Source organism: Arachis ipaensis, chromosome B09, assembly GCF_000816755.2.
Source record: "Arachis ipaensis cultivar K30076 chromosome B09, Araip1.1, whole genome shotgun sequence".
Taxonomy (NCBI): domain Eukaryota; kingdom Viridiplantae; phylum Streptophyta; class Magnoliopsida; order Fabales; family Fabaceae; genus Arachis; species Arachis ipaensis.
Genome location: NC_029793.2, coordinates 11,877,823 through 11,887,086, shown reverse-complemented (window position 1 = coordinate 11,887,086; position 9,264 = coordinate 11,877,823). Strand labels below are relative to the sequence as shown.

The 9,264-nt window shown below is 34.2% G+C and overlaps 3 protein-coding genes across 8 annotated transcripts in view; 1 reads left to right on the top strand and 2 right to left on the bottom strand.

The window, feature by feature from the left end:
• On the bottom strand, nt 645-3,590 carry LOC107619269. Its single transcript, XM_016321526.2, has 3 exons — nt 3,230-3,590; nt 2,154-2,268; nt 645-924 (listed from the first exon to the last, which is right to left on the bottom strand). Exons 1-3 carry the CDS (start codon nt 3,461-3,463, stop codon nt 851-853), a joined length of 423 nt encoding a protein of 140 aa, XP_016177012.1. The 5' UTR covers nt 3,464-3,590; the 3' UTR covers nt 645-850.
• On the bottom strand, nt 4,003-9,258 carry LOC107618567 (mediator-associated protein 2). Of its 6 annotated transcripts, none has more exons than XM_016320668.2 (6): nt 8,790-9,258; nt 8,582-8,705; nt 8,337-8,483; nt 7,518-7,626; nt 7,275-7,358; nt 4,030-4,579 (listed from the first exon to the last, which is right to left on the bottom strand). In XM_016320668.2, the coding sequence occupies exons 3-6, from the start codon at nt 8,466-8,468 to the stop codon at nt 4,239-4,241; spliced, it is 666 nt and encodes a 221-aa protein (XP_016176154.1). In that variant the 5' UTR covers nt 8,469-8,483; nt 8,582-8,705; nt 8,790-9,258; the 3' UTR covers nt 4,030-4,238. The 6 variants fall into 6 exon arrangements, with proteins under 6 accessions (XP_016176155.1, XP_016176153.1, XP_016176154.1 ...); XM_021112556.1 differs by having other exon boundaries at nt 8,596-8,705; XM_016320669.2 differs by lacking the exon at nt 8,790-9,258 and having other exon boundaries at nt 4,003-4,579; nt 8,596-8,683.
• LOC107615033 (tRNA (guanine-N(7)-)-methyltransferase) overlaps nt 8,853-9,264 on the top strand; it is a 3,888-nt gene continuing 3,476 nt past the window's right edge. The window contains exon 1 of the mRNA XM_021111751.1: nt 8,853-8,998. Coding sequence (XP_020967410.1) covers nt 8,853-8,998 — 146 coding nt within the window. The remainder of the gene's footprint in view (nt 8,999-9,264) is intronic.

The window sequence follows — 9,264 nt, the reverse complement described above, 5'->3', positions numbered from 1 at the left end:
ACAATTTTATGAATAAAAAAAAATTTTCCTACTTTTATTTTTATTTTTATTATATTTTATTTTTTTATTCAAAATTCTAAGATTAAAAATATTAAAAATAAAATTGAAATAAAAATACGAATCAAAAACACAATTTTTATTTAACTTAAATAAAATTATTTATTATTTTTAACAATACATAAATGTGAAAATAATTGCTTGAATATGCAAAGGTTTGTAGTTTGTACTTCGATGGTATGAAATTTAGAATTTAAAATATTATCTTGAATGTAAAATTCTTTTTCAAAATTTAAAATCTATTTGTAATTTGTTTGCTTTTGGAAAATCCATATCTTATTTTAGTTTCTTGCTACAAATTTTAGGAAAAAGTAGGTTTCATTTGGGAATATTTTTGCACTATGTAGGGCAAAATCCAATGGCTGAAGGGTGGTTATAATAGCCTACATAAAATGGTACCGTTTCTTCTGTCACATTTTGGTCAGCCTAATTCTTTCCATTTAACATTGCATAATTTAGTTTCCACAAGTTCATTTCACTTAAATAGTGAAAGAACTACTTATAGACCACAAACTTAAATTTGATTACAGCTGCTAAGTTTTTTATTGGAGGCTGGAGCTCCTGTTGGCAGGCTATGAAAAAGAAAATGAAACAAAATGCAATTAAGCTACATTTATAACATTTCATCAACTATGTTTCATGATAAACAAGCTTAAATAACTATGTGGATTTTACTTGATCGAACCAGCAAATACTTGGTCATAAAAATGTACATGATATTCTGGGCCATTGTAAATGAACAACTTTGATTTGAAAATGGTACATTAACAAACATAACATTGATAAGAGTTCTTCAGCGAACATTGCGAGCTTTCTCTTCCCGTCCTATGCCCAATGATTTCTGGGCATTTGCAATACCTTCAGGATCTGCAAGTTTATTAAGTGACAACCATATTAACAAAAGGGATCAAAATCTCAGGTTTTATGGTATTTCTTCTACCCAGTTAACAAATACTTAATGTGCAAGATAACCAAAGTATACTAATCCAGATAACAGAGCAGGATTGTCACCAGTAATTTTGATTTTGACAATGATACTATAGACCTCAGTTCACCATGAACTCTACACATATCATGACATTATCCATTGCTGTCTATAATATTGGCATACTTGTAATCATTAGAGAGTTTCGAATAGATTGTATCATGTCATTTGTAGGTTTTATGGCAACCCCTATTCAGCTACTCTATAATATCAGTGCTCTTTGATTTTTGGCTATTAAAACACTACTATTGTCAAATGCTAAATATGACACAAAAATCTCACCTAATCAATTTCAATGATATATAATTAAGATGCAACATAACATGTTTACAATAATCAAGAGTTATCCCATTAGATAAAGTCAACTACATGGATCAAACAATACATCAGTGCTATGTCATAAATCATATATGCGTTTAAACTATTTATACTTAATTACTTTTAATAATTTCCTCCAAAAATTTATAGGTCTTCCTTTTCCGCTAGCTACTTACCCTCTATGTAGTATAGTATAATACAAGATTCTATCATGTTCTCTATATCTATGATTGGCGTTACCCCAACTCTCTCTCTAATGCAATCATTCCTAATTATGCCTATCTTCGAGTGAGAACCCATCCATCTAAGCATAGTTGAGAGTATACATATAAACTATAAAGTAAAGTTTAGAACTGAAGAAGAGATGAGATGACTTCAAGGCACTTAAGGCAGAAGGGAAAAAAATGGAAATACAAAATGACAAGGGTTCTCTCCTATGTCCTTCCTCTCTCCTATATATCACAGACATCCCTTCTCATTCTAGTACAGAGTCATACACCTTACCTGCACAAATTGACACGGTACTATGCTTAGCAAGCCCCTTTCCCCTTCTAAAAGCGATCTTTACAACTAAAGCCTAAGGGCCTATCATAAAGAAAAAAGTTCAAGTTAAGCTGTTAAGGGAAACTAGGATGCATAAAAGCTGAAGCTAGAAGAGCAAAAGGGAAGAAAAACTGATATGGAGCTATATTTAATAAGAAACCCTGAAAACAATTGGTAGAGTTTTGATTTTATGCATTATTTCCATTTAATCCTCAACTATGGATAAATGTATGTTAACTCTTTAACATACCAAAGAATTGTGTGAAGATGCGGGTGAAGAAGGTCAAGTTGCGAGAGACATCGTATGCCATGGCAGGAGGAAGAGGTTTCACCAGAGTGTCGATGCGAAAAACCCGTTGCAGAAACTGCATGCATTACAAGAGTTGAATTATATTTCAAACTTCGGGACGAGAAAATTATATGTACAAGCAAGAAGGAAACAATTAAATAAGTGATTTAATTCTATAATATCAGAAAAGAAAACATAAAAAGAGGCAGCATAACATCGAATATCATCTTTGTATACATACTACCGAGAATGATACCAAGTTAACAAAGCAGTGAAGATCACGAGCAATCCGAAGCTCTGAACTGATCACTTCACAACAATAAAATGAACAAATTGCATGCATTAGATTCATACAAACTTTTCCCACATTAAAAATTGCCGAGCAGTATTCCTTTTTCTATGTATAGATTCTAGACAACAGGATTTATGTATCTCAGTCATAATACCTAACTTCATAAAATTGAACATAGCTAACAGTTGACAAAGACAATCTGTTTCATAATAATGTTATCTTCAGTGGCTCCTGCACCCTCTTCGAGCTTCACTAAGCCCTCATTCTTAATTTTTATATCATATAAATGCTCCAAGAACATACAAAGAGAAACTTCCAAGGGAAAGACCATAGTATTACAAACCCTACTTGCTTTTACATTTTTAGTACTTCTTTCTTTCCATTTTCATGATATCTGAAAACCTTAGTCATTTGCACACACTGAATATTATTTATCAGAATACCCGTATTTAATTAAGAAACATATAGTGAAACCGCTACTTTGTATATTATGTTTAACATTGCTAAAAAGATAAAGTAACATATATCATGAACTAGGGTTAGTAATCGACAATTAGAGAACTAGGCAAGGACATGAAACTCAACTCTCTTGGAGGCGCCACATGAACAATTGAACGAATAGGTTCTTAACAAAGATAAATGAAGTTGTAAATTAATAATATTGTCTACTTAATCATCATCATTATGATTTGTTCAAAATTTGACTAGTGAAATTGAAAGGAAAAGAGGGGGAAAACAAGTAAACCTGAAAATTGCGCTGGAAACTGTAGCGAAGCTCAGGGTCAATCTCGATGGAATCGTCGCCGTCGTGGTGATGGTGGTGGTTGGACTTGGAGCGAGGAACGTGCATGGTGGAAGTGCCATTACCGGGCTGGGTAGTGACTTTGAGCTTAGCATCTTGGAATTCTGATTCAGTGTTGTTGTCGTCTCCCCTCCATGGCGCTGACGTCATCAGCTGCTTCTTCCCCTTCTTCGCCATTTCACAATTCTGGATTATCTTGCTTCACCTGCCACTTACAAATAAGATAAGATAAATGGGCTTTTTTGTATTCTTTAAATTTTGCATATTATTTTTGGTTTCCATTCTTTTTGGTCCATGGTTACTGCTTTCTGTATAATCGGGTAGAAAATAACCAAAATATATAAATAGGAAAATATAAATTTTAATCATCCTTGAAATGTAAATTTCATTAATGCGTCACTTCTTCATTTTAATCTTTACTTTTTGGTTTATGTATGTAGAGTTTAATACAACTTAACCTAAACGTTGTGATGGTTTAAATTGTAATTCATCCAAAAAATTAATAGCAAAAATTAATTAAGATATGACTCGCATATTAGCATATCACAAGAAAATGGCATCGTAAAAACGAAATATCTTTTTGTCAATTCGGCATTTTCAAATAGTAAATTGTTTTTTAAATTAAAAAAAATATATTTGCAATTCAACCCCTTCGAATTGTATTTTTCATTTTTTTAAAATTATTTGAAATCCACTTTTGGTGTATTGTATATTTATTTACAAATCACACTCATTTTTATATAAAACACCAAATTCTCCAATATTCTTGTATTTGAACAAATTAATATAGGCTTCTAATGTACGAAGGGCAACAAAGAGAGTGCAAAAATCCTACTGCCCAACTCTAACAAACACAACTCAAGTACCTCATTTTCATACCTTTTAAAGGTCCATGTAAATGCAACATTTGAATGTCATACTACAATTCCGGTTAATAAAGAGAACAAAAACATTACTCCTTATGCTTTCTCTTCTTTGATTTTCTTCCATCAGAATGATCGGAGGACATGCCGGAAATGCCAGTGCTATTACCATGGGAGAGCTCGGACACTTTTTTTCCACTGGTGCGTTCTGCAGCATTTGATGGTTCACTAACTTGAAAAAAGGAGCTTTTCCTGCTACCTTTTGAAGAACCTGCACGACCAGAAATCTGTGTTGAGAAATATCGGGACGAAGTTGTCTTTGTGACTCCTGAAGAATTTTGATGCGCAGGTTTTGCAGTAATCTTGCGTTCTTCAAGTTCTTTAGGATCTGGGTAATGTACAATAGATACTCGCCGTGAAATCTTTCCAGCTGTTTAGAGACAGAAAGAGAGAACCATAAAAAACTACATTGACAACAATCACTGAATCTTGCAAGACGTGACTTTTAAAGTGGTGAAAATAGTATCTTCACCAAGGTGTAAAACTGAAAATGGAAGTGAGAACCATGTCAAATTAAACATAGTGATGATATTGAACAACATAGTGTAGGGATGAAAAACTATAATGATACTGATTATTGCACAACTTACTAGATTGTTCACAGCTTATAAGAGACCTTTCATGAATATTGAATTTGTATACATACTTCATCCTCATATAAGAAAAACAACACAGAATGAATTGATGACAATTACCAAGCCTCCAATCGGCGATTTCTTGGAGGGAACTACATTAGATGGCAATGCAAGAAAAGAACATGCTTTTTAAAAAAAATAAAACATAATAAACACTTATAATCACTCCACCACACTGCTCAAATATTTCAATTTGAAAGAAGAATTCATTAACAAAGGGGAACATATATATACACTGATACAGAAAAGGTTGTAAAATACATGTTATGAAACTATCAAGTCACAATCCAATGTTTCTTCTTTCGACAAGAAAATAGATAAAGATTCCAACTTCTGAGTTCTGAAACCAAAATTAACCCAACCTTGGTGGCCTTAGTCGAAAACAAAAATGCAATCTATATTTCAGTATCCTTGCTCCCTTCATCCCCTTTGGTTTCTAATGCAACTTCTATTCTAATTTTAAGAACCCCCCATCCCCAACAAAAAAACAAACATATATATACACTTATAATCACTCCACCACACTGCTCAAATATTTCAATTTTAAAGAAGAATTCATTAACAAAGGGGAACATATATATACACTGATACAGAAAAGGTTGTAAAATATATTTTATGAAACTATCAAGTCACAATCCAATGTTTCTCCTTCTTTCCACAAGAAAATAGATAAAGATTCCAACTTCTGAGTTCTGAAACCAAAATTAACCCAACCTTGGTGGCCTTAGTCGAAAACAAAAATGCAATCTATATTTCAGTATCCTTGCTCCCTTCATCCTTTTTGGTTTCTAATGCAACTTCTATTCTAATTTTAAGAACCCCCCATCCCCAACAAAAAAACAAACATATATATACACTTATAATCACTCCACCACACTGCTCAAATATTTCAATTTGAAAGAAGAATTCATTAACAAAGGGGAACATATATATACACTGATACAGAAAAGGTTGTAGAATATATTTTATGAAACTATCAAGTCACAATCCAATGTTTCTCCTTCTTTCCACAAGAAAATAGATAAAGATTCCAACTTCTGAGTTCTGAAACCAAAATTAACCCAACCTTGGTGGCCTCAGTCGAAAACAAAAATGCAATCTATATTTCAGATATCCTTGCTCCCTTCATCCCCTTTGGTTTCTAATGCAACTTCTATTCTAATTTTAAGAACCCCCCATCCCCAACAAAAAAACAAACAATCACTTTTGATCAAAATATTGTCATCCATACCCAAAAACAATTTAGCATCTCCTTTTGATAAAAAATTTCTACTAAAAAAAATCCATTTTTTTCATATTATCCCATAATCACGTCTTTAGAAGTTTATCCACACACTCTAATCTGATATTTCTTTCATTCCTTGTACAACCACTAACTCACCTGATTTCTATTTCAAGTACAATTGTTACCTGTTTGATGCCCCTCATCTACTTTTTCTTTGAACAACAATCACTGTCATTGGGATTTGAGAGTGACTTGTTTTATAGTTGTTCAACATAATTTTCTTTCGAGTCTGTGATATTCACAAATTAAACCTGAAAAACCTTTTCATGTCAACAGCCCAAAGGTGTAACTTGAATCCTAGATAAATAATTCCACCACTTTTTAAGATGGATCCATGGTTGCTAAATTGGCAAAATGTGGTAAGTTGGTAACACAAAGTCCCTGATTTACATTCAACACATTATCAACTTCTATGTTACTGACATGTGTTATTTCATGTACCTTATGTTATTCGAACTTAATCAAAAGCCTACTGCAAAGCATCCATCCATACTCTATCTTTCTCAGTCTCCCCCTCTCTCTCAGTTCACGTACTAGAAGTTATGTTCAAAATACAATTAATGAGGAATTGAATCTTAGATGTTCCTAGTAAGTCATCAAAATACTAATATATGAGGATATGGCCACAAAATATCAGGCCAAACATATTATTTGAAAAGGAATAGGTACATCTCCCCAAATCGACTAGCCATTGCCTCATCTAACATGTATATGAAACTTGAATATCTAACTAAAATAGAAAAGTCAAAATAAAGCAATATCATTTTGCAGCACAATCATAGAAGGGTTCATTTTGGTATCATTATGCATATTAGACCATAATTTTAATTTAACATTCTCAACAACTATTTAGATATTGAAATTTGAAAGTAAAAGCTCAATTTAGTTCTCCAAAGATTTTAGCACCATCGAGTTGTTCCTTTACACTCTAAACATTTTGTACATCAATTTGGTCTCTATGTTTAAATACCACTTGGTCCTTAAATTGATGATTATTTTGTGCTACAAAGAACCAACTCAATGGTAAAAATCTTGGAAGCAACTGATTTGATATCCTACATGTCTTAAACCAATTTGAACATTTACTCTATCAGTTAACATATAGCCAGCGAGATGAACTAGAAAAGAAATCTATAGAAGCATACCGATTTTCGGTTCTGTAGGAGAGGGAACAAAAACCATTTCATCTGGCTCCTGGGAAGGGTAGCTGACAAAATCATATAGTTTCTCTGCCAATGCAGTGCACAAACACAAAAGTTAAAGCACTTACAAGGCAGAGGTTATATGTCACAAACATTTAAAATATGCAAGTTGCCATTTTGGAGATCAAAATGCAGTCCTTGAAAAAGAGAGTAAGTTATTGATGTCACAGTTGGTTCATTATTCACCAGATGAGTCCTCAAAGCTGGCAAGTTTTCCATCACTATGAAGATTGAAAGACAATTCCTCCCCATCAATCTCAGATAGCATATGCTCCATCCTGCTTTGGTGGGATGACTGTCAATAAACGAGGGGGAAAAAACAAACAAAGAATCTCAGATAAGATATCATCGTCAACATGACCATATCAAAAGTAAGAATCAACACAAAGATTACAGATGCATGAAACACAGGCTACTACACCATTGATATCCTACAGAGAATGCAACACAATCAGCACATATAACAACTCATTTGAATGGACTGGAACTATATGCAATTAGGTCACACCCTGATATGTTATAATAAAATACAAGCAAAGACCAAAACCAATTACATATTTCTCATTTTGCAACATCCAGAGTCACTACTCTTCAGGTTTTTACACAATTTTAACATTATACATGAAAAGCAGTTGTCGTGAATATGTTCAGGGAGCACATTATCTGCCGCAGCAGCATACAAACACGTATTTTGTCATTCCACAAACCTGCTGAAATTTGTGAAAGTGCTGGGTAAAAAGGGAAAAAAAGGGTACAGATAATTTTTTTAACTCCACAAATGTAAACTAACACAAAAATAAATAAAAATAAACAAAATAACAATTAAGTTTAATCAGGATTATTGATAAAAAAAAAAAATTGCAAACTGAAGCTAGTAGTCATAATACCAAGCAATCCTATAATCATAGTAGAGTAGCAAATAACAATGCTTTATTTTTCTATTGAGCAACAATAATTGAAAATTCGGAAAGAAATAGGAACTGAGAGAAAAGAATCAAACTTTACACTTGAAAAGGGTAACTTAATGAGCCAAAGCTCAGTGGAGTCGTTCATCTCAAGATCAAGGAGTGCACTTCTCCTATCTTCCTCAAAATCCGGAGCAGGCCTGTAACCTTCAACATTCTGTGAATCCACCATTGACACTGTCGAAACCTAAAACCAATAAAATAAAATAACTGAAAAACAATTATTTAGGTAAAATTTCAGAAGTACAGAAGAGCGACATACAAAAACTGGAATCAGAAATATACAAGATGAGAACAACTTGGAAGAAGTCGAACACAAATGAGGTGCTGGTGCACTGCGGCAACGGCGGTGCAGGTGGCTTCAGAGCTCCAAGAACCTCAGTTGCAGTCTACGTTATTTGAGTAAAAACTAAAAAGAGGGAAAATACTCAAAATAGGGTTAGACGGAGGGAAGGGTAAATTTGGAATATTAAATTTTCAAGAAAAAGACGACCCGGTCGAGTTTGACCCGTTTAAATGAACCGGGGAACCCACTCAAAGAGCATATAGCATTTTAATGTGGAAGAAGCAGTGGAAGAGGAGAGGAGGTCATAGGCGGCTTCATCTTGATACTGCCGGAGATCATCAAATCGTGGAAGGGCTCCACGGTTTTGAACAGGAGATACTAGCGGCGGAGGAAACCAGCGCAGGGGGCGGAGACCGGCGTAGAACCTGCTGAAGTAGAAAACGGCGGAAGTTGCAGCGAGTCCTCCTCGGCGCAGCGGCGACAAACTCTGTCCGAGCTTAGATCGCGACGGCGCCGGAGCAATGGCAGCAGCTGGAAGGAGCGAATTTCGTGACTTGGTTCAGAACCTGCAGGAACCCGAATGTAGAGAATGACGCTGAGTTGAATCTTTCAGATCGGAACCGGAGGACGAGACCAACGGCAGAAGAGGAGAGAGAGTATTTTTGCAGGGTCGGGTCTCCTT

What these genes read in the sequence shown, in the direction of transcription:
- LOC107619269 (XM_016321526.2), bottom strand. Translation starts at nt 3,463, where the DNA reads ATGGCGAAGAAGGGGAAGAAGCAGCTGATGACGTCAGCGCCATGGAGG. An exon ending in GTTTCCAGCGCAATTTTCAG is followed by an intron (nt 2,269 to 3,229) that starts GTTTACTTGTTT and finishes TAATGCATGCAG; the next exon opens with TTTCTGCAACGGGTTTTTCG. An exon ending in CATCTTCACACAATTCTTTG is followed by an intron (nt 925 to 2,153) that starts GTATGTTAAAGA and finishes ATAAACTTGCAG; the next exon opens with ATCCTGAAGGTATTGCAAAT.
- LOC107618567 (XM_016320670.2), bottom strand. Translation starts at nt 8,468, where the DNA reads ATGGTGGATTCACAGAATGTTGAAGGTTACAGGCCTGCTCCGGATTTT. An exon ending in CAGCTTTGAGGACTCATCTG is followed by an intron (nt 7,359 to 7,517) that starts GTGAATAATGAA and finishes CTGCATTGGCAG; the next exon opens with AGAAACTATATGATTTTGTC. An exon ending in TCCTACAGAACCGAAAATCG is followed by an intron (nt 4,580 to 7,274) that starts GTATGCTTCTAT and finishes GTCTCTAAACAG; the next exon opens with CTGGAAAGATTTCACGGCGA.